The following is a 25,342-nucleotide window of genomic DNA, read 5'->3' as shown; positions in this document are numbered from 1 at the left end:
TAGTTATATTACCCCCTGTATAATTTACCTGATACCCCTCAGTTATATTACCCCTGTATAATGTCCCCCATAACAGTGTGTCCTCCACAGGTCCCCCATAACAGTGTGTCCTCCACAGGTCCCCCATAACAGTGTGTCCTCCACAGGTCCCCCATAACAGTGTGTCCTCCACAGGTCCCCCATAACAATACCCAAAGGAAAAAAACTATTTTAAAAACCTGCTGTTTCTCTAGATGGCCTTATGTTTATGGTAGTGGTAATAGAGTCTCAAGGGTCTATAAAAGCAGCTACACTATTTTTACAGACCTTTGAGACTCTATTAACACTACTATTAACATAAGGTCATCTAGAGGAAAAGCAGGTTTTTAAAATTCTTTTTTTTTCCCCCTTTAGGTGTTAGAGCAATCTAATGAAAGTTATGTTTTAACACCTAAAGAGATGAAAAAATAAATAAAAACCTACGGTTTCTCTAGATGACCTTATGTTGATAGTAGTGTTAATAGAGTTTCAATGGTTTGTAAAAATAGTTGCTTTTATAGACCCTTGAGACTATTACCACTACTATCAACATAATGTCATCTAGAGAAACAGCAGCTTTTTTAAATTATTTTTTTCCTTATTAAAGCAATCAAATGAAAGTTATGTTTTAACATAAGGGTCAGAAACTGGGTTTTGTTTAGCCTCTTGGTTATTAGTTTTTCTATGTAAGTTCTCTGGATCAAAGATTTTTTTTCCCTGTATGGTTTATATATGGAGAGCAATGTCCAGTGATAACACAGAGGACTATACTGTATATTGTACGGGATGGTGCAGGGGTTTGTATGCTCTTTGAAGTGACAATTATCTTAGGTTTTCCTATCGCCCACCTTTGATGGCGCTGTGCCCAGCTCTGAGCCGATCCCGCTCAGCAGCTGCGAAGGCTTAGAGGGAACACTGGTCGCTGCCAGGGGAAAACAAAAATCCCCTCAGGGGGTAAGAGTGTCGGAGACCAGCAGGTCAAGGCCGGTCAGAGAGTAAATCTCAGAAAACTTATATCGTAAACGAAGAACTATAAGGGCCCTACGGAGAGCCCGCACCGTAAAGGAGCAGGAAAAAGTAGTCAGCAACTGGCCAAACAATACTGATAGACGACCCATATACTGATCCATCAGAGTCCAATGTCCCTGTGAACCTGTGAACCTAGAGGGGGTAAGAGCATGGCTCAGGACAGCCATTTCCTCCAGGCCAGGAGCGGTCAGGCAGGCGGACGTAGTCCTGATGACAGAGGAGACCGTGGGGAAGAGGACGCACTTGAACTTGGTTTTCTTTTCCTGGCGACAGGTGACCAAGTGCGTGGTGGCGAAGGCGCTGGGGACTCAAACTCCCAATCAGAGATGTCAGGTATAGGGATTCCCAGCGACTTTCAAAAAGGCTGAAGATCCGTGAAGGAGCAAAGAGTCTCTGTTCTTCCCTGATGACGGACCACAAGGGCAAATGGGAATCCCCAGCGATAGGCGATCTGGCGGTTCCTGGGTGATGCAAGAAGAGGTTGGGGTGTCTCCTTTTCTGGACCGTAAACCAGGATAGGTCAGGAAACAGCTGCACAGGAGCGCCATTAAAGTCAAGGTTGCGCAGGGATCGTGCTTTAGCCATGATGGCTTCTTTAAGGTCAAAGTTGTCGATGCAGCAAATTACGTCCCTGGGATGGGCAGCGGAGCCCTTGGGCTTGAGTGCCCTGTGCGCCCTGTCCAGCTTGATCTTATGCGAGGGAAAGAGGTCTTCCTCTCCGGATGCTTCTGGTAGGCCGCGTATCCTGATATTATTGCGACGGCCCCGGTTATCTAAGTCCTCCAAGTGCCATCCCATGCCCCGAAGTACAGCTGTTTGGGCAGAGATATATTCATGAAGAGCAGAAACGTACTGCCTGGTGTCATCATGGGCATTTTCCAGAGAGTCCACCCGATCCACCACTAGTTTGATATCAGTGCGGACCTCTGCAATCTCGGCCCTGCAGGCTTCTGTAACTTCAGAGATAAGGGCCCAAAAATCCTCCTTTGTAGGAAAACGGCTAAAGTATCTCGCCCAAGGTTGTGGGGGCTCAGGTGAGGTTGATGGGCCCGTAATAGTGAGTGGTGGAGGGCTTGGTGATCTGGCCCACATGTCAGAGGGCAGCTGCTATCCCCTTGATCCAGCACAGGGGAAGGACGGAGGAGGCTTGTCTGGCCGGGGTTTTTGCAGGGGAGCCCCAATATGGCTAGGTGTGTGGGCCACAGGGGTAGGATCCCAAACCCTAAGGGGAGACCCGGTACCTGTGCGCTCTGCCTCTTTACGCGGAACGGATGCAGGGGCCGCCATGACAGTGTCCACGCTGTTATCGGCGGGTGGCAGAGACTCCAGGGCAGCAGGGGGGAGCTGCAGAGCCGATATTCCACACGGGGGAGCCGCGGGTAAGGCTTCAGACTCCTGTGTAAAACTAGCAGAGGATCACTGCTGTACCGATCTGCGCTCACTGTCTGAGGCGCGGGAGACAGGAGGAGGGAGGGAGGAATGGCGGGAGGCCCTCTGTGTCCTGGTGTGGCGCGGCGGGAGCGCCGATACGGGCGCTCGCTCCCAGCACTGATGGATGGTCCTGGCAGGTGAGGGGGACCGAGGAGGGAGAGGGGTTCTCCTGTGTCCAGTTTTCTTCCCCATGTGGGCCGGTGTTGGAGCGCTGCAGGCCAGTTAATTGCGGTGCGGGCAGGAGCCGGTCTTTCAAGCGGCCATCTCCTGCGGTGTCTAGACACGCCCCCCCTGCCAGGGTTAATTGCGACACTCCCCCACATATGTTGTTAATTTAGGGGTATTTAAACCCCCACTTGTTGCTGTGTATGCATGGCTTCACTGGCCGAAACGTTGCATCTGAATTAAACTTCCACCTAGGACGTGCTGTCTCCACTTTTTTATTTTTATTTGCTTTGATAGTCGGGCTTCCCATAGAGAAAACAGAGGTGGCATATTATTGTCCCTGCCTTCTCCATCACTGTATACATGGCCCTCAATGAGCACTATGTATGCAGACCAGGAAGCAGCCATGACACTTCCTTCTCCCATTCCAGCAATCAGGTGATCACTGGGTAACTGCAGGAGCTGCTGAGTCTTAGCAGAGCCTGATCAGCTCCACAATGAGGTTCCAGATCTATTCCCCACTGTAACTGGGGCTGAAGTTTCAAGATACAGAAGAAATCAGAAATAAAAATAATGTGATATGAAATTGGGGGAAGGCACAAAGTGTAAAATAGAAGACAAAGGGAAAAAATAAACTAAAATTTAAAATAAAAGCACCACCACTAGCCCACACCGCAGCTGCTGGTCCCCAGGGGCAGATTAAATGACCCAAAGGCCCTGGGCTGTTCTTCAATCTTGGGCCCCATGAGTAAAAACAAAAACATACTGCACAGTATATACCCCAGCCCTAGTGCTAAATACTTATGTAGATGGACATTACATTCATCGTTCACACATACAGCACCACCTACCTCTTATCTCCAGTGATGTCTCCTCTGATGTAGACGTTTTCTTTCCTTATCTTCTCCATTCAGACCAGACCTCCATGACAACTTCTTTTGTGTTTCGTCGTTGCACAGTTTTCAACACAGACATCTTAGGTTCTTTACTTTTCCATCATCCTCCCCCTCCTGTTGCCCCAACATTGTCATCTTGCTGCTAACTCCAAAACTGTACCCGCTGTGCTCCCCAAGGCCCCCAAACACTATACTGAAAAAATAACAGTGACATACAAATAGTCCCCTCAAAGTAAAACTGCTCCCAAAAGTTCCACCAATAGTAATATTTATCTCGCAGAGTGCCCTCCATATTGTGCCCACTATTAATAATGCTCCCCACAATACCCCAGTAGTAAAAATGCATCCATAGTGTCCCCCGTAGTGATAAAGCCCCCCTACAGTGCACTCAGTAGTAATAAAACCCCTCTATAGTGACCTTAGTAGTAATGCCCCCCATGGTACCCTCAGCATTTATAATGCCCCCTATCGTGTACCTAGTAGTTATACTGCCCTCTTTAGTACCCCAGTATGTTTCCTAGTAGTGCATATTTTCCAGTAGTTCCTATTTCCCCTAGTAGTTCCCCCAAATAGTTCTAATTTCCCCAGTATTGCCTCCAGTAGTTCTAATTTCCCCAGTATTGCCTCCAGTAGTTCTAATTTCCCCAGTAGTGCTCCCAGTAGTTCTAATTTCTCCTAGTAGTGCCTCCAGTAGTTCTAATTTCCCCCAGTAGTGCTCCCAGTGGTTCTAATTTCCCCTAGTAGTGCCCTCAGTAGACCTAATTTCCCCAGTATTGCCTCCAGTAGTTCTAATTTCCCCAGTAGTGCTCCCAGTAGTTCCTATTTCCCCTAGTAGTTCCCCCAATTAGTTCTAATTTCCCCAGTATTGCCTCCAGTAGTTCTAATTTCCCCAGTATCGCCTCCAGTAGTTCTAATTTCCCCAGTAGTGCTCCCAGTACTTCTAATTTCTCCTAGTAGTGCCCCAGTAGTTCTCATTTCCCCAGTAGTGCCTCCAGTAGTTCTAATTTCCCCCAGTAGTGCTCCCAGTGGTTCTAATTTCCCCTAGTAGTGCTCCCAGTGGTTCTAATTTCCCCTAGTAGTGCCCTCAGTAGTTCTAATTTCCCCAGTAGTGCTCCCAGTAGTTCTAATTTCTCCTAGTAGTGCCCCAGTAGTTTTCATTTCCCCAGTAGTGCCCCCAGTAGTTCTAATTTCCCCTAGTAGTGCCTCCAGTAGTTCTTATTTCCCCCCAGTAGTGCCCCAGTAGTTCTTATTTCCCCCAGTAGTGCCCCTCTAGTTCTATTTCACTAATTTTCTCCAATAGTCCTAATTTCCTCAGTAGTGCCCCCAGTGGTTCTGATTTGACCAGTAGGTCCCCCAGTAGTTCGTATTGCCCCAGTAGTTCCTGATGCCCTCACTTCCGCTGTCTGCGATGCAGGGTAGTCATGATGATCATCACGCAGCCTAACCTGGTGCAGATAGTTACACTAATGTCATCACATCGCGACCGTCTGCACCGCTCTACAACCTCATAGGCTTCAGGCCTAGTGGCCTGTGACCGATGAGATTGAATGGTGGACACGGAAGCTATCTGCCACTGGGCAGACCCCAGATGTTTTGCCCAGGAGTATTGATGGGAATTTTTGACGGTCATAGGCCCCCCAGGAGACCAGGGCCCCTGGCAGCCACTCAAAACACCCCTGTTGTAATCTGCCATTGCTAGCCCTGCCCCCACAACTTTAAATGATATAACACCTATATAAAATGACACAACTTGAAAAAGGCTTAGATGCACTTTGCTCAATTAAAAAGAGATAGAAACAATGAGAAACTTTTTTCCCACAATCTCCTGTGTATAAAAAAATCAAAGCACAACATAAAAAAATATAAAAGATTAAAAAAAAAATACAAATAAATCCCCATGTATCACCCAAAAAAATATGCAAACATTAATTAACCGGAGAAAGTATTAAAGGCGTGCGTGCTTAAAACAAAAAAAATGTGTCGGGACATGAAGCGGGGAGATGAACTTGTTACACTACAACTCCCAGCGGAAACATGTGTGCCATAGTAATATTCCTCAACTAAAATGAAGTGACATGTAGCCAATCATATGTGGCTGACGTGTCACTTCCCCTTCCAGTGGCCGCACGGCATTGAAAAAGTCGATGAATCACATCTGCAGCAGGAAAGTGCCACCGGTCCTGCAGAATAGGGAGTGCGGGGGTAGTTGTAGTATCCGTGTGGTGTGGTAGTACATAGGGCAGATACCATACGTCCCTTTAAATGCTTCTTTCTATAGTCAGGCAACACTAAATATTACTTTTTTCAGGACCCCTGGTGTTGTGTGAAGAATTCTTTGACATCAAGTCCATTGGTCACATGTCAGTCATATGGTCACATCGGCCAATCCCTTAAGCACTGAGTCACATGACTAAAGGAATGATGTCACCATGAATGATACAAATGTTGCAAGTTTTTAACTGATACAGCAAAACATTAGTTCATCAAAAGATCAAGTATCAAGTTATTGTTTACTACATTTGTAATCAATGCGTATTGTTTGCTGCGGATTTAAAGTGATAGGGGCACATTTTTAAGAACGCTCTACAGATATGTGAGCACACCCTTTAATCATGGAAAATCCCTTTAAAGCGGCTCTGTCACCAGGATCGACCCTATTAAACCAGGCTTACTGCCTGGTGGGGCTCATCATGCTGATTAAAATTATCCCTTTCTATTGTCTGAATGCTGAACAGCTACAGATAACTCTTTTGTTTTATTCATATGCAAATGAGCAATTGGAGCACCAGGAGGCGGGGTTGAATCCTTGGAGCACTGCTTTGTAACACCCCCTGTGCTGTGCACACTCCCCCTCCCCTTGATTGACAGGACTAGACATTCTGAGGGCAGAGCTGTGTCCTAGCATCTACATATCATATACTCTATGTACTATAGCTTCACCACACTGAGATCTGCTCAGAAAGCTCATCTACATATCATATACTCTATGTACTATAGCTTCACCACACTGAGATCTGCTCAGAAAGCTCATCTACATATCATATACTCTATGTACTATAGCTTCACCACACTGAGATCTGCTCAGAAAGCTCATCTACATATCATATACTCTATGTACTATAGCTTCACCACACTGAGATCTGCTCAGAAAGCTCATCTACATGTCATATACTCTATGTACTATAGCTTCACCACACTGAGATCTGCTCAGAAAGCTCATCTACATATCATATACACTATGTACTATAGCTTCACCACACTGAGATCTGCTCAGAAAGCTCATCTACATATCACTGCTTTATTCACAGACACAATATATGATTATACAGACACCAGTAACGTGTGTCAGCTTCTAAGCATAGACCAGACATACCTCTCTGTGGTAATGATATAGCTTGGTGGTAAGTGGTCTGCCATGCACATAGAAGAAACCTAAAACCTATTACTGGTTTATTCACAAACACACCACAGTATATGATTATAAAGAAACCAGTAATATTTATTAGCTTTCTAAGTCTAAAAAAATTATTCTCAATATGATAAGGATATAGACTTTTATTATGGGTTAAATGTGGAAGAAAAAAATACCTGAAGGAAAAAACTGGAAGTCTCTCCCAGGATTCAAACCTAGGATCTCTACATGCAAAACAAAAGACTTACTACCAAGCTATAGCATTAACACATGGGGTAGATCGTTTTTTTCTATGCTTATAAGCTTTCACACATTACTGGCGTCTTTATAACCATATATTGTATCTGTGAATAAAGCAGTGATATGTGGTAAAGCTACAGTACATAGAATATATGATATGTACATGCTAGGACACAGCTCTGCCCTCAGCATGTCTTTCCTATACTTATAAGGTATCACATTACTGGTGTCTTTATAATCATATATTGTGTCTGTGAATAAAGCAGTAATATGTAGATTAGCTTTCTGAGCAGATCTCAGTGTGGTGAAGCTATAGTACATAGTGATATGATATGTAGATGCTAGGACACAGCTCTGCCCTCAGCATGTCTTTCCTATACTTATAAGGTATCACATATTACTGGTGTCTGTATAATCATATATTGTGTCTGTGAATAAAGCAGTAATATGTAGATAAGCTTTCTGAGCAGATCTCAGTATGGTGAAGCTATAGTACATAGTGTATATGATATGTAGATGCTAGGACAGAGCTCTGCCCTCAGCCTGTCTTTCCTATACTTATAAGGTATCACATATTACTGGTGTCTGTATAATCATATATTGTGTCTGTGAATAAAGCAGTAATATGTAGATGAGCTTTCTGAGCAGATCTCAGTGTGGTGAAGCTATAGTACATAGTGATATGATATGTAGATGCTAGGACACAGCTCTGCCCTCAGCATGTCTTTCCTATACTTATAAGGTATCACACATTACTGGTGTCTGTATAATCATATATTGTGTCTGTGAATAAAGCAGTGATATGTAGATGAGCTTTCTGAGCAGATCTCAGTGTGGTGAAGCTATAGTACATAGTGATATGATATGTAGATGCTAGGACACAGCTCTGCCCTCAGCATGTCTTTCCTATACTTATAAGGTATCACATATTACTGGTGTCTGTATAATCATATATTGTGTCTGTGAATAAAGCAGTGATATGTAGATGAGCTTTCTGAGCAGATCTCAGTGTGGTGAAGCTATAGTACATAGTGTATATGATATGTAGATGCTAGGACAGAGCTCTGCCCTCAGCCTGTCTTTCCTATACTTATAAGGTATCACATATTACTGGTGTCTGTATAATCATATATTGTGTCTGTGAATAAAGCAGTAATATGTAGATGAGCTTTCTGAGCAGATCTCAGTGTGGTGAAGCTATAGTACATAGTGATATGATATGTAGATGCTAGGACACAGCTCTGCCCTCAGCATGTCTTTCCTATACTTATAAGGTATCACACATTACTGGTGTCTGTATAATCATATATTGTGTCTGTGAATAAAGCAGTGATATGTAGATTAGCTTTCTGAGCAGATCTCAGTGTGGTGAAGCTATAGTACATAGAGTATGTGATATGTAGATGCTCGGACACAGCTCTGCCCTCAGCATGTCTTCCCTATACTTATAAGGTATCACACATTACTGGTGTCTTTATAATGATATATTGTGTCTGTGAATAAAACAGTAATATGTAGATTTGTTTTCTGAGCAGATCTCAGTGTGGTGAAGCTATAGTACATAGTGATATGATATGTAGATGCTAGGACAGAGCTCTGCACTCAGCATGTCTAGCCTTGTCAGTCAAGAGGAGGGGGGAGTGTGCAGAGCACAGGTGGTGTTACACAGCAGTGCTCAAAGGATTCAGCCCCACCTCCTGGTGCTCCAAATGATCATGAATGCAGATATCTTAGCAGCTATTTAACATACAGACAATAGAAAGCTATAATTTTAATCAGCATTATCAACCCTACCACACAGTATTTTGCAAAATTACCAATATGGTAGAGGAAGCTCACCAGTTACCCTGGAGCCCAGCCCACTAACCACCCCTCATCCATTTCATGAACAAGGTCCCTTTAAATGCGGAGCTCATGGATGTATCAAAAAATAAAAACATAGTTTCCTTATTTGTTTCTTCACTCTGGGCGTGTGTTTAGTGATATTAGTTATTATTTAATTGCATTCACACAGTTCTATTAATTAGTTATAAACTTGCAAAGCGTCCTTACGATCTGTTATATTGTTTGAATGTGCAATGCCAGTTCTTAATTAGCTGATTCATGTGCATAAGGAATGAGCTAATTGAGAACTGGCATTGAGCATTCAAATAATATAACAGATCGTGAGGACGTTTTGCAAGTTTATAACTAATTAATAGAACTGTGTGAATGCAATTAAATAATAACTAATACCACTAACCACACGCCCAGAGTGAAGAAACAAATAAGGAAACCGTGTTCTTTTTTTTAACTTTTTGTTTTTTGATACATGCATGAGCTCCGCATTTAAAGGGACTTGTTCATGAAATGGACGATATGAATTGTGTTTTTAATGTATTGTGTTATATATTCAATGGTGGAATTGTGTGCAAATTACTGTGAGCCAGCCATTTTTATTACTACTACCATACAGTATGTCTGGTTCAATAGGGTTGATCCTGGTGACAGAGCCGCTTTCATTTTGTGGCTGACTATTTACTGCTTCTGTCTGACCTCAGTGATCATGATAATACATCCGGATTGTGACAGAAATAAAACTGTTCAGGAAAGAAGTGGGCGATGGAGCTGCTTCCTCTGGGGCCGGGGACAATGCTTGTCCTGCCTGCCGATGCCCTGTGTGGAAGCTCGCGCTGGCTCCTCACCAAAGTGGCTGTGATTAATAACAAGCAGAATATTGTCACTCATGCTCGCTTTGTCCTCGGATTTTCCCTTTTGCAGATACAACTTCCGCGGGTTCCGATGGTTACAGGCCATGATATTCGCAATCGAAGAAATTAACAACTCCACCGCCCTGTTACCGAATATAACACTAGGCTATCGGATCTTTGACACCTGTAACACCGTGTCCAAGGCGCTGGAGGCCACACTCAGCTTCGTGGCCCAGAACAAGATCGACTCCCTCAATCTGGATGACTTCTGTAACTGTTCAGAACATATGCCCTCCACCATCGCTGTGGTGGGCGCCACCGGCTCCGGAATATCTACCGCAGTAGCCAATCTGCTGGGACTTTTCCATATACCTCAGGTGAGAAGAGGGGGGGGTGAAATAGTGTAGGAGGACGTCATGAATACAATGTAACACATTTACATCATCAAAATATCAAACATCCAATTGTTGTATTCTCTGGTCACACTGAAAGCTAAGTGAGCAGTGCATTGTGGGAGCTTAGCTACTAGGTCACATGACTCACAGAGAGGTGGAGCTAAACCACATTCCAAAAACAGCTAGCAGGATTTTATTTGCTTTAGTTGTGAATGGAGAAGAAAATGACTTACAGCTCCATAGGTAGTTCACGTAAAGTTTCCATGAATATTTTATCTGTGAAGTTCTGTAAAGGACGCACATGGCTCCCGGTGGCTAGGCAGTGACAGGGCTCACGTTAAAAAACATTTTTACACCATTTAGGGTCTATGGGAATTTTGTTGGCTTTAGAAAACAGTCACAGATACAATAAAAAGTTGGAGGTCCTCTGCTCGTACCTTTTAGAAGAGACTTGTTAATATGTTGGTTAAAAAGTGCCCCCTGCTGTGACCACCAGTGATCCGAATCTGTGTAGGAAAACTTGACTGTAAGTGTTCAGTTTCCCTACAGCGCCACCACCACCACAAGGGAAATTAAGCATTACACAGAGTCTAATGTAGTAATAGAATAATGAGCGAGCACTCATACACTTGGCAACCAGATTGACATATGCAGAAAATATTTATTAAATCCCCATAAAATACAAGTAATAAAATTTATAAGAACAATGTAGCAATAATATACAACATTACAGTCACATATATTGTAGTAGATATGATCGATACTATATTCATATGACTCAATAGTGTCGATAAATTCAATAATATATATCACTCCAAAAAACTTTCAAGTATCTGCTGTTATTTGGGAAAGAGGGGGTATTATCTTCTAGCGCTCTATCCCAATTTGGGAAACTGAATGTCACTGAAAATGTTGTAGGTGTATTCACTGGGAGCGCAACATGTCCATAAAGTGTCCACAGGAATCCTGATAATGTGAAAAGTCTCTTATAGCATACCCTTTTAAGCTCGATATGAGCTTTGGATTGAAGAAAACTTTAAATCGATATTTGGCTTACCGTCTAGCGTCTGCTGTCTCCCTAATGTCTCCCAGCCACACGGGTAGATTCACTCTCCCTTCCTCAAGGGACCACTGAGGAAGGGAGAGTGAATCTACCCGTAACGCGTATGGTGAAACAAGTGATGTACCTGCATTAAAAAGCCTCCGATAATACTGTATGGCCATACAGAAGAAAATCTCTACAGTAAAAGGATTAACTATTCTCATCGTCGAAAGCTGCACCAAAGGAAATTGCGGAACAGAGTGGCAACTCCCGCGATCTTTGGAACTCCCGCGAAATTTAAACCAGCTTGCTGTATGGAGCGACTGAATAAGCCGGCAAATATTTAAAGCTCCATTGAAGCAATAGGGAGACAACAGACGCTAGACGGTAAGCCAAACATCGATTTAAAGTTTTCTTCAATCCAAAACTCATATCGAGCTTAAAAGGATATGCTATAAGAGACTTTTCACATTATCAGGATTCCTGTGGACACTTTATGGACATGTTGCGCTCCCAGTGAATACACCTACAACATTTTCAGTGACATTCAGTTTCCCAAATTGGGATAGAGCGCTAGAAGATAATACCCCCTCTTTCCCAAATAACAGCAGATACTTGAAAGTTTTTTGGTGTGATATATATTATTGAATTTATCGACACTATTGAGTCATATGAATATAGTATCGATCATATCTACCACAATATATGTGACTGTAATGTTGTATATTATTGCTACATTGTTCTTATAAATTTTATTACTTGTATTTTATGGGGATATAATAAATATTTTCTGCATACGTCAATCTGGTTGCCAAGTGTATGAGTGCTCGCTCATTATTCTATTACTACATTTGCCTTTAAAAGAGGGTGGGGTGATTCCCTCTATATGAGCTTGCAGCACCATACCTTAACTACTTGCTAGTGAGCCACCACAACCTACCACTATTTTTTATTACACAGAGTCTATTCATATCAATGGGCTGTCGGTGTTCGGTCTTCATACACGTTCACACACTGCGCAGTCTGACATTCAGCATAAACCATTCCTGTTTTCCAAATAAGAGGACTGTTTTTTGTAGTCTAACTTGTTTATTGGTAAAACAGGAGGAGTATTTGATCGGCAAAACAGGATTGTTTGGTAAAACTACAAGAATACAAATAGCAAGTATAAAGTATAGCATAGCATGTACTATAACAATTGCATTGACAGTGAAAGCATATGGTAAAATGGCTGCCTATACATAGGATTACATGTCTAGCTAACAGTAGAAACAACTCCCTGAATAACAATTACAACTGACTGAACAGCTCTGCATAACATAATGTCCCTGAAACAAAGGTAGATCTCTCAACCGATATGCTTTTACAAGGATGGTGGAGTTTGAGAAGGAGATAGGCAACAGGACAGCTCTGCGGATGTGTCCTGGTGACTGGAGGCTTCTCTTTCCCAGAATGCTTTGCACTCCCACAATGCTTTGCACCACCCACAATACAGTAGTCTTTGTAACAGGAAAAACAAAGTGTAATACAACTTATCACCGCTAGATGGTGCTATAACCACACTAATCACTATAGAAATACCAAAACTGAGGAAGAGGTAATCTGTAATGATTCTTAAACTCTGCTGGGCAGAACACTCCCCGTCTGGCATCAACAGATGCCACCACTAGATCCCTCAGGTGAAAACAATAAAACAAGCTTCGTTAATGGCCTGAGGAATAGCTTACACTCGCCAAACTTCCAAATCTTGATCTCGGCCTTACGTACGCTCCCATCCTTGCTTGGGAATGTGTTGGTGATGAGGCCCAGTGGTCACTCATTCCAGTGCGACTGGCTGTCTTTCACGAGCACGACCTCCCCAGGTCTGATGTTCAGCTTGTTAGTTTGCCACTTCCTTCTTGATTGCAAGGTGGAAATATACTGCTTCCTCCACCTGTCCCAGAAGACATTAGAAAGACTTTTCACCTGCCTCCATTGTCGTCTTTAGAGGTCTTTGTCATTAAATTCTCCAAGAGGAGCATTCGGGGTGCTGGTCTTCTGTGTGAGTAACATGGCAGGAGTTAGGATAGTCAAATCTTCAGGGTCCCTGGAAAGGGTAGTCAACGGTCTTGCATTCATGATGGCTGAGACTTCTGCCAAGAATCTGGTCAAACTTTCATGTGTGATTGTGTGAGTCTTGTACTCCCCACTTGCAAGAAGATTGAATTCAAGATTTTCCTTGCTATCTCTATCATCCTTTCCCAGACGCCGCCCATGTAAGTAGAATGAGGCGGAATAAAGGTGCAGGTGCATCCTTGTTCATTTAAGTATCTTTCCACCTTGGCAGTGTCCAAGTTGGAAGGAATTTGAAGTTCTTTCACTGCTCCAACAAAATTTGTGCCTCTGTCCGAACGAATATGCTTCACGGGCGCTCTAATGGCAATAAACCGTCAAAGTGCGTTCATAAAACTTGAAGTATCCATGGATTCGATCACTGTAAACATGACCGCCCAGCGCTTTGCACTGGCGTGACTGCCTCTCGTGTGCCATGGAGACTGGCCATCTTTGGGTTCTGGAACATGCCATGAAGTTTGCGACAGGTAACGCAGTTGAAGATGAACTTGCTCACACACCTCTTTGCTCCAACTATCCATAGTCCGGCAGCTCGTAGATTCCCTTCAGTAAACAATCGGCGCTGGTGTTTCACTTGAACGTGGTGATGTCGCACAAGCAGGGTCGTGACGTGATGATGTCCGGGAATTATTACAGGATATTTCTCCACGAATTCCACTTTGGCTTCTCAAAGACGGCCTCCTATTTATATCTACCCATTTTGGTCAATGATGGGATCAAGCTTCTTCAAAGCGCTATCCTTGGAGACTGTTTGACCTTTGCTAAGGTAGTCTATTTCCTTAGCATAACATTCATGTTGTATAATGCGAATTATTATGTTTTTGCCCTTTTCTAAATTAACCGAGGTAAAGGCGTTTGCAGTGATGCCAACCTTTGCAAGACTGAGCTATATGAACTAGACAGGCCATAGCACGAACGAGCGACATCCAGGTGGAGAACCTCTTGAAACGATGAGATTTAAGTTGCTGGTCCGAAGTCACCATACGTAGAACAGATACTTCAGGTCGGACATCTGAGTCTACCAATTCGAACGTGTCGGATCTGATGCTGCAAGACGTTGGACGGTACAGGAATGCAGGACCCGTAAACCATGTTGTGTCCTTAAGGTGGCTTGGTGCGACGGATCTAGTCGCGTGGTCTGCAGGATTATGCTGTGTAGGCACGTAGGCACGATTATGCTGTGTAGCCACTGTTTAGGACAAGTGGATCTCCTGATCCATAGCACCCGATTGCTGACATAGACCTAAAAGCATCTGGTTTAGTTGCAAATATATCCTAGGAATATCTTGCTGTCCATGTAAAGCTCGACTTCCTCAATTTCCAGGTTCATTCCTGTTGTTATAAGTTCAGCCAACTCCACTGCCAGCACAGCAGTGCAGAGCTCCAGTCTGGGAATCTTGTTTTCGCGGAGTGGCGCCAGTTTGGATCGGCTCATAACAAACCCTATATGGCATAGGGTTGACATATATGGTCTTTAGGTATGCTATCGCTGCAATTGCCTTGACTGAAGCATCGCAGGAGATATACAGTCTTTGCATCCTGACTTCAGTTGATAGCACGGGAGCATAGGGTCGTGCCACGTGAAGGCTGGTCAAAGCGTCAAGAGACTTCTCCCAACCTGTCCACAGGTCCTTTTTGTCCACGGGAAGCGGGTCATCCCAATCAGACGTCTCTGTGGTGAAGTCTCTTAACATCATTTTGCCTTGGATAGTAACAGGCTCTACGAATCCCAGAGGATCATATAAGCTGTTTATGATGGACAGAACTCTTCTACGTGGAAAGGGCTTTTCTTCCTTGCTGATTTGAAAGGTGAATGTATCTGCCTTCCCATCCGCTGCATGGGAAGGGAGTCGGTGCTAAGATCCAAGTCCTTTAGATCACTTGAATGGTCTTGGGGTGAGAAGGCCTTCATTAACTCACGGCTGTTGGAGGCGATTTTGTGCAACCATAAATTAGATAGAGCGAGCATTTCTTGAGCCCTTTTCAGGAGACTGATTGCGGTCTCGTTCGTGGGTGTGGATTTCAAGCAGTCGTCCATGTAGAAATCTTTTCCCACAAAGGATCTGAAATCTGACCCATACTTTGCCTCACCCTCTCGGGCTGAATGCCTGAGACCGTAGATAGCGACTGCAGGGGAAGGACTGTTTCCGAAGATGTGCACGGTACTCTACAATGTCTTCATTGAGTCGTTGTTACGATACCAGAAGAACCTCAAGTATTTTCTGTGTTCTTCCTTGACAAGGAAGCAGTGGCACATCTGTTGTATGTCGGCCATAAATGCTACGGAATCTCTGCGGAAGCGCAGAAGTACCTCTAGAAGTCTGTTGTTGAGGTCTGGACCAGACAGTAAGACATCATTTAGTGAGACGCTTCCACGTGGCGCTCGAGTCGAATACTACTCGTATCTGCCCTGGTTTTTTAGGATGATACAAGCTGAATTTGGGTAAGTACCAACACTCCTCGGAGTCTTGGAGAGTGGGAGCCATTCTGCATGGTTGTTCTGGAATATTCTCTCCATGAAGTTAAAGAGATGTTCTCTCGTCTCTGGTGTCCTCTGAAGTTTATGTTTCAGGGAAATAAATCGTCTGTAGAAAAGTTCTTTGTTGTTAGGTAAACGTTCTCTTCGGGGTTTAAACGGTAAAGGTGTGACCCAGCTTTTTGACTTGTCTTTTACTATTCCTTGATCCATGATTTTCAAGAACAGCCTGTCTTCTATGGATATTGCAAACCCATTGTCTTCTTTTGTCCTGTGGAAAACTGTGCACCTTAAGTGATCTTGCTCACCATCGCAGGCGTGGTCTTCACAGGAGGGATCTGCGAAAGGACAAGGCACGGTAGCTCTGTGTGGCAATTCTTTTATCAGGAAACTGCTCTGACATGGCTGGAATACGGAAGGACATCCTTTTTCAAGTGTATTGGTAAGCATACTGTTGACTGAGGTCGGCTTGTGTGCTCCTCCTAGACAGACGTCTCTTATAGGTCAAGTCTCTGGGCGTATGGAGCGTTCTGGGGACCGTTAATCTGTTCTCTAGCCTTGTGAACTCGTAGTATGTCTCTTCCAAGGAGTAAGACTATCGGGGATTCTGGGTCCAGTTCCGGTATCAGGTGAGCTATACGCCTCAGGTGGGGGTGGTATGTTGTCACCTCTGGTGTAGGTATCTCAGATCGGTTGTCAGGTATGTGATTGCACTCCAGTATGGTTGGCAGAGACAAGCAGGTCTGACTATCTATAGACTCCAACTTGTACCCACTTACTTTCCTCCCCGCCGTCTCAACAGTACCTGCACATGTCCTTAATGAGTAGGGAGAACGATACTACGATACTGAAGGTGTCGAAGAGGGCGGATTTAGCTAAAGACCGGTTGCTTTGATCATCTAAGATTGCATATACCTTGATCGCCTCATCTCAGTGGCCGACCGGATAAACTCTGACAAGGCAGATTTTTGAGCAGGACTTCCCCCCTGCGAGTCCTTTACAGATTTCTGTACAGTGAGAAGTGACTACTTGGGTATCTATGTCAGTGTCTATCTGCTTCCCGTCATGCTCCCCTGCTTGGGATGATACCTGAGAAGTTGGTCCAGGGTGTAAAGCCGTGTTGTGTTCTGTGCTACCGCATTCTGTGCATGTCACACTGGCCATACAGCTCCTGGCGAAGTGCGATGTTGTAGCGCAGCACCTAAAGCAGATGTTTTCTTTGAAGAATTCTTTGCAGTTCTCTAAAGACTTCTCCCTAAAGGCTCTGCATTTTAGTAGAGGATATGGTTTCTTGTGCAGGGGGCATTCTTTTTTAAGATCTTTTGAGTTTGTTCTCTTCTTGAGAAGACTGTTCTGTAGGGCGGTAGTTGTGGTCAGCATCGTTTTGTCGCATACCGTCTTGCTTGAGGTACTGTGGTTCAAAGTAGGATCTGTAGAGGCTGGCTGATATACTGGATCATAGTTGTCATCTGTCTTGGGATGCTTATGGATGTATTCTGAGACGCGCTGCGCTGTGTTTTTTGGATTCGGGGAACTCAAAGGCTTCTAGGAACTCTGCTTCGGCTACTGCGGCTGCCGCCTCTTTCTCTGCGGCAAGTTTTTCCAGTGACGCTTGCAGAAATGCTGTCTCTTTTTCCAGTGACGCTTGCAGGCATGCTGTCTCTTCTTCCAGTGATGCTTGCAGGCATGCTCTCTCTTTTTCCTTTGACACTCTCTTTCTTTAGTTGCATCTATTGTGCAGTAAAGGAAGACCATGCAGCCTCAGCTTCTGCACAGGCAAGAACAGCCTTTTCTTTTATTGAGGACTTTCTAGAGCAGCTTGCTCGAGACCTGGTCCTGTAGGATGATGCCTGGCTAGTGGACATTGTGTGCCTTTTGCTGGCTGCTTAATGTCTCTGTGCGGACTCAGTCTAGGTAGTAATCAACTTCAGCGTGGTCTGGATCGTGCTGCACTTGCTTGGGGCTGCACTCTCACTTCTTGTGACTATATGGCAGCCGCTGCAATCTTGTACGGAGAACTGCATGTGTGATGGCGGCTCCCTATAGTCAGATCCACTGTCGCTGGTGACTAGCATCTGTCTTCATACAGGTTCACAAAGTGTTCAGTCTGACATAAACCATTCCTGTCTTCCAAATAGGAGGACTGTTCTTTGTAGTCTTACTTGTTTATTGGCAAAACAGGATTGTTTGGTAAAACTACAAGAATACAAATAGCAAGTATAAGTATAAAGTATAGTATAGCATGTACTATAACATTTGCATTGACAGTGAAAGCAAATGGTAAAATGGCTGCCTATACATAGGATTACATGTCTACCTAACAGTAGAAACAACTCCCTGAATAACAATTACAACTGACTGAACAGCTCTGCATAACATAATATCCCCAAAACAAAGGTAGATCTCTCACCAGATATGATTTTACAAGGATGGTGGAATATGAGAAGGAGATAGGCAACAGGAAAGCTCTGCTGGTGTGTCCTGGTGATTGGAGGCTTCTCTTTCCCAAAATGCTTTGCAGTCCCACAATGCTTTGCACCACCCACAATGCAGTAGTCTTTGTAACAGGAAAAACAAAGTGTAATACAACTTAACACCGCTAGATGGTGCTATAACCACACTAATCTTCTACCAAAACTGAGGAAGACGTAATCTGTAATGATTCTCAAACCCGGCTGGGCAGAACAGTCGGTGTAATCCAGGAAAGAGAACGAGAGATAAGGATCCTGAACAGAGTACCCCAATATAATCCCAGAATTCATTAACAGGGTGTATGACAGTGAAGAGCTCATCTACATAGCCTCGAATTCCAGAGGAGTATTGTCTGGACTATAAGACTTCTCATGCCATAAGGAGATATAGTATCCCCGAATACTGATAATGTAATGTGTGTACACAGTGACTCTAACAGCAGAATAGTGAGTGCAGCTCTGGATTATAATACAGGATGTAACTCAGGATCAGTACAGGAAAAGTAATGTATGTACACAGTGACTGCACCAGCAGAATAGTGAGTGCAGCTCTGGAGTATAATACAGGATGTAACTCAGGATCAGTACAGGATAAGTAATGTATGTACACAGTGACTGCACCAGCAGAATAGTGAGTGCAGCTCTGGAGTATAATACAGGATGTAACTCAGGATCAGTACAGGATAAGTAATGTATGTACACAGTGACTGCACCAGCAGAATAGTGAGTGCAGCTCTGGAGTATAATACAGTACGTAACTCAGGATCAGTACAGGATAAGTAAAGTATGTACACAGTAATTCCACCAGCAGAATAGTGAGTGCAGCTCTGGAGTATAATACAGGATGTAACTCAGGATCAGTACAGGATAAGTAATGTATGTACACAGTGACTGCACCAGCAGAATAGTGAGTGCAGCTCTGGAGTATAATACAGGATGTAACTCAGGATCAGTACAGGATAAGTAATGTATGTACACAGTGACTGCACCAGCAGAATAGTGAGTGCAGCTCTGGAGTATAATACAGGATGTAACTCAGGATCAGTACAGGATAAGTAATGTAATGTATGTACACAGTGACTGCATCAGCAGAATAGTGAGTGCAGCTCTGGAGTGTAATACAGGATATAACTCAGGATCGGTACAGGATAAGTAATGTATGTACACAGTGACTGCACCAGCAGAATAGTGAGTGCAGCTCTGGAGTATAATACAGGATGTAACTGAGGATCAGTACAGGATAAGTAATGTATGTACACAGTGACTGCCCCAGCAGAATAGTGAGTGCAGCTCTTGAGTATAATACAGGATGTAACTGAGGATCAGTACAGGATAAGTAATGTATGTGGGTGCAGCTCTTTATAACTGATCCTTCTGATAAGGAGTAAGCCTTCACAGGTCATTGAGTTCCTGCCTTTTTCCTCTGCGTACAGAATCTACACAGTGTACGTACCAGGTCACTCAGTTATGTCCTTGTCTCCTCTTCCAGGTTAGTTATGCTTCCTCAAGTCGACTGCTAAGCAACAAAAATCAGTACAAATCTTTTTTGAGGACCATGCCCAATGATGAGCAACAAGCCACGGCGATGGCCGACATCATTGAGTATTTCCAGTGGAATTGGGTGGGAACCATTGCTGCAGACGATGACTATGGACGCCCGGGGATTGAGAAGTTTAGAGAAGAAGCAGAAGAACGAGACATCTGCATAGACTTCAGTGAGCTCATCTCACAGTATTCACCCATTGAGGAGATTGAAAAAGTGGTTAACATGATCCAGAACTCGACAGCTAAAGTCATTGTTGTCTTCTCCAGTGGACCTGACCTTGAACCCCTCATCAAGGAGATTGTCAAGCGCAACGTCACAGGGCGCATCTGGCTGGCCAGCGAGGCCTGGGCCAGCTCCTCACTGATCGCCATCCCGGAGTACTTCCACGTCATTGGAGGTACCATCGGCTTTGCCTTGCGAGCAGGACGGATTCCTGGGTTTCGTGAATTTTTGCACAAAGTGCATCCCAAAATGTCCAACAGCAATGGTTTTCTCAAAGAATTCTGGGAGGAAACGTTTAACTGTTACATGCCCGAGGGATTGAAGAAGAACAGTAACACCACAGCTTGTACGGGGCAGGAGAACATCACCAGCGTGGAGACGCCCTACCTGGATTTTACTCATTTACGGATATCGTATAATGTGTATTTAGCCGTGTACTCCATCGCCCATGCACTGCAAGACATATACACGTGCACGCCCGGAAAAGGGCTCTTCACCAATGGGTCATGTGCAGATATAAAGAAGGTGGAAGCCTGGCAGGTAGGTGTTTTCTGTGTTGTAGGTACTTACTGTACAACTATATGTTCCAGTGTTTCTCTCATGGTGGTCATCTCATTAGCTTTAATGGAGCCAATGTAAGAACAGTTGAAAGGAATTTTCAAGGAGTAGAATATTGATGATATCTGATCATCAATATCTGATCAGTGGGGTCCAACTCCTGGCACAGCCACCCCCCGCCCCAATCAGCTGTTTGAAGAGGCTGCAGGACTCTGGTGAGGGCCGTGGCCTCCTTGCAGCTTGCCAAGCACAGCACCGTGCATTGGTCAGTGGCAGTTCTTGGCATTGCCGCCCAGTCCCGTTCATTTGAATGAGACTGAGCTTCACACAGGGGCGCACCACCAATGAGGCCAGGTGAGGCGATTGCCTCAGGCAGCACCAGGTAGGGGCAAGAGGGGCGCAGCGGAAGGGCCATGGGCAATGAGCACTTTCATTGTGGCAAAGGGGTTAGGTTAATAAATACACAGGCCATATATGAATGTGACGTCACATGGTCTAGGAAGAGGCTGCAGCGCTCACCGAGTGACTTGGCCTCTTATCAGCATGGGTGTCAGGACTGGAACCCCACCAACCTGATGATAGGCCATCAATATCAGTATCTCGGACAACCCCTTTAATCCTTGTATAAAGAAATGCTCTGCAGCTCTAAAATTTATTGCCATTGTCAAGATCTCTGCTTGCTGTCAGTAAATATTGTTGTCATCTACATTTAAAGGCTATGGACACCTTCGGGGCAATATTCTTTTATGATTTCATTTTACTTATTTTAGGCTAAACATAATTTTTTTCAGTTCATCTTTATTAAAAAAATATTGAGCCGTTCTGTCACAAAGGGTTAATTGTTTTTCCTGTTGCGTGAATCCTACTTTTTATTTTTACTTTGTGCCGTTCATCTAATAAACCTTATGTCTAAATTACTAAAAGGTCATAAACACATATTTAAGGCAGATTCTTATCAGTAAGATAAGGACTGAGCTATAATGAGTGTTTATAATGTCAGAGATAAGGAGCCCGTCAGCTCCCTGCCTGACCCAATATAGTGAAAATTCACATCCTGCTACTAGAGAAGCTCAAGGCTGCACAAAGACAAGGGTTCAGCATTGTTAATAAAGACCAATAGAAAAAAAAAGATTTTTAGCTCAAACATGTCGCCAAAGGTGTGCATAGCCTTAAAGGCTGGGTTCACAAGTTACTGATTTGCAGTGAATTTTCTGCAGCAATTTTTTTAGCATTTCTGCTTCTAATCTGTAGCAGAAAAAAAACTCACCAACGATGCAGATTATTAGCAGCATTATTCTTTACATTGAAAAGGGTCAAATCCGCATTGTAAATTGACATGCTGCAAATATCCCCAAATCTGCAACCGGAAATCCACAGCTAATCAGTCATTTGTGAACTCAGCCTTAAAATACCTGACCTGCCCTAATATTGCACAGTTGATGGTTTGTTACAATGTATTCAGTGTAGATAATCCTCAATCCATCAATAATACAATCTCTCCATGTCCTGATAGTTTGGTACAGTGTACCAGTGCAGATTTTTTTTTCTTTTTTTTTTTCATTTTCCAGCATTGTCTGTATACAATTATTGGATACAATTGTATACGCTGTAAACGTCAACTTTACGATCTTGTGTTTTTTGCAGTCTATGGAAGTAGAGTATGTATCTATGTAGCAAACCCTCAGATGTGAGAAGCTATAGATCAGGGCTGGATTTTCATGTTTTAGATATGTACCAGAACGTTTTCATCCACTGGAACAGGTGTTGTAATATGCACCATATTTCTAAATACACTGATAAATCTGGTTCCCGTCATATATTACAAAGCTGTCTGTCTGAAGCCACCACTAGGGGGAGCTCACTGCATAGGAAGCTATAATAATGTCTTTGCACTGAGCTCCCCCTAGTGGTGGCTATTTCCAACTCAAGAAGGAAGAAGGAGAGGAGATCAGTGCAGGCCTCCCCTTCCCTCCAGGCCCCATAGATCTCAGCCCCTGAGTCCGACCCAGACATGTTATCATCAGAATCCCCCTTCTTGAGGCCTGGACCCGGGCGTCCTCAGGATGGTGCACACATTTCATTTTCTCTGTATCCCTGGAGATGTTTTCTGGCACCATCTTGGTAATCTGAGCGCTGTCTGGAGGAAAGTTCTGAAATCCTCAGTGTTTTCCCCAGAAATAATATCATTTATTATGATCCAATTATCCAGTATATCAATTTGCAGATGGATGAGGCAGGCAGCGGTTTGCTCACTTGATGTTATTAATCCTTCCAGCTCTTTCCTGATTACCGGATGCAGGTCTGCAGGATGCAGCGCTTTAATTAGAAAATTCAGAACACGCCGTGCGCCAGACCGCGGCTCCGTGACTTCAAGTGTATATGTGGACAGTGTGTACAGTGAGTATTTGTGTAAAGTGTATGTATATACAGTGTGTACAATGTGCATGGGCACAGTATGTATGTGTGTGCAGTGTGTGTATGTACAGTGTGTGGTGTATGTACAGTGTGTGGTGTATGTACAGTGTGTGGTGTATGTACAGTGTGTGGTGTATGTACAGTGTATGTGTGGTGTATGTACAGTGTATGTGTGGTGTATGTACAGTGTGTGGTGTATGTACAGTGTGTGTGTGGTGTATGTACAGTGTGTGGTGTATGTACAGTGTGTGTGTGGTGTATGTACAGTGTGTGGTGTATGTACAGTATGTATGTGTGTGTACGTACAGTGTGTGTGTGGTGTATGTACAGTGTATGTGTGTGCAGTGTGTGTACGTACAGTGTATGTGTGGTGTATGTACAGTGTATGTGTGGTGTATGTACAGTGTGTGGTGTATGTACAGTGTATGTGTGGTGTATGTACAGTGTGTGGTGTATGTACAGTGTATGTGTGGTGTATGTACAGTGTGTGCAGTGTGTGCATATACAGTATATGTATGGGCAGTGTGTGTATTGTGGGGTTTTGCTCTGGTAGACAGGTTAGCGGACGCAGTATAGAGGTAAGGAATCAGTGTTTTATTCACACACAGCAAAACATAACAGTCTTTGTGCTTGTTCACAGCAAAACAAAACAATGGTCCCCAGGAATCCTAGGTGTCAGTTCACACCCGGCTATATGCTCAGCCACAGACAAGCTCACTGGTAGGCTTCCAGGCGGCCTGCACACCTGTTTGCAGTCCTCAGCACAGAGTACTCCACAGCTTTACTGTCAGATGCAGGATAATCCACACCACCTGATAATGCTGACTGCTCTTTATAAGCCTCCCAATACCCGGCCTGGAACGTGGGGAGAAGCCACCCACCCAGCACTTTGGCTACTCCCAGTAAGAGCCGTCCCGGATCGGCTTTACAGCCATACTAAACAGCTGAAGTGTCAGACTGCAATCTGCAATCATGACATTTCTGAAAAGACGGCTCATACCAACCATCAATGACGGCCCCTTGTTCCTTGCTGCAGTATGAGTGTGTGTGCGCGCGGTGAGTGTATGTACAGAATGTGTGTGTGCAGTATATGTACAGTGTGTGTGTAGAGTGTGTATGTACAGTGTGTGTGCGCGCGGTGAGTGTATGTACAGAGTGTGTGTGTGTGTATGTACAGTATAAGTATGAGCAGTGTGTGTGCGCGCGGTGAGTGTATGTACAGAGTGTGTGTGTGTGTATGTACAGTATAAGTATGGGCAGTGTGTGTGCGCATTTGTGTGTATGTAGAGTATATGTGTGCAATTAGTGTATGTACAGTATATATGTGTGCAGTATTGTACAGTACAGACCAAATGTTTGGACACACCTTCTCATTCAAAGAGTTTTCTTTATTTTCATGACTATGAAGGCATCAAAACTATGAATTAACACATGTGGAATTATATACATAACAAACAAGTGTGAAACAACTGAAAATATGTCATATTCTGGGTTCTTCAAAGTAGCCACCTTTTGCTTTGATTACTGCTTTGCACACTCTTGGCATTCTCTTGATGAGCTTCAAGAGGTAGTCCCCTGAAATGGTTTTCACTTCACAGGTGTGCCCTGTCAGGTTTAATAAGTGGAATTTCTTGCCTTATAAATGGGGTTGGGACCATCAGTGGCGTTGAGGAGAAGTCAGGTGGATACACAGCTGATAGTCCTACTGAATAGACTGTTAGAATTTGTATTATGGCAAGAAAAAAGCAGCTAAGTAAAGAAAAACGAGTGGCCATCATTACTTTAAGAAATGAAGGTCAGTCAGTCAGCCGAAAAATTGGGAAAACTTTGAAAGTAAGGGCTATTTGACCATGAAGGAGAGTGATGGGGTGCTGCGCCAGATGACCTGGCCTCCACAGTCACCGGACCTGAACCCAATCGAGATGGTTTGGGGTGAGCTGGACCGCAGAGTGAAGGCAAAAGGGCCAACAAGTGCTAAGCATCTCTGGGAATTCCTTCAAGACTGTTGGAAGACCATTTCAGGGGACTACCTCTTGAAGCTCATCAAGAGAATGCCAAGAGTGTGCAAAGCAGTAATCAAAGCAAAAGGTGGCTACTTTGAAGAACCTAGAATATGACATATTTTCAGTTGTTTCACACTTGTTTGTTATGTATATAATTCCACATGTGTTAATTCATAGTTTTGATGCCTTCATAGTCATGAAAATAAAGAAAACTCTTTGAA

General features: G+C 43.9%; 1 protein-coding gene across 1 annotated transcript in view; it reads left to right on the top strand.

Moving 5' to 3' along the window:
• Positions 1 to 25,342, top strand: part of CASR (calcium sensing receptor) — a 178,502-nt gene that overhangs the window by 116,041 nt on the left and 37,119 nt on the right. The window contains exons 4-5 of the mRNA XM_040422857.1: positions 9,952 to 10,258; positions 19,867 to 20,685. Coding sequence (XP_040278791.1) covers positions 9,952 to 10,258; positions 19,867 to 20,685 — 1,126 coding nt within the window. The remainder of the gene's footprint in view (positions 1 to 9,951; positions 10,259 to 19,866; positions 20,686 to 25,342) is intronic.

The sequence above is a fragment of the Bufo bufo genome, chromosome 3 (assembly GCF_905171765.1).
Source record: "Bufo bufo chromosome 3, aBufBuf1.1, whole genome shotgun sequence".
NCBI lineage: Eukaryota > Metazoa > Chordata > Amphibia > Anura > Bufonidae > Bufo > Bufo bufo.
The sequence above is the reverse complement of the archived record's forward strand: the minus strand, read 5'-3'. Positions and strand labels throughout refer to the sequence as shown.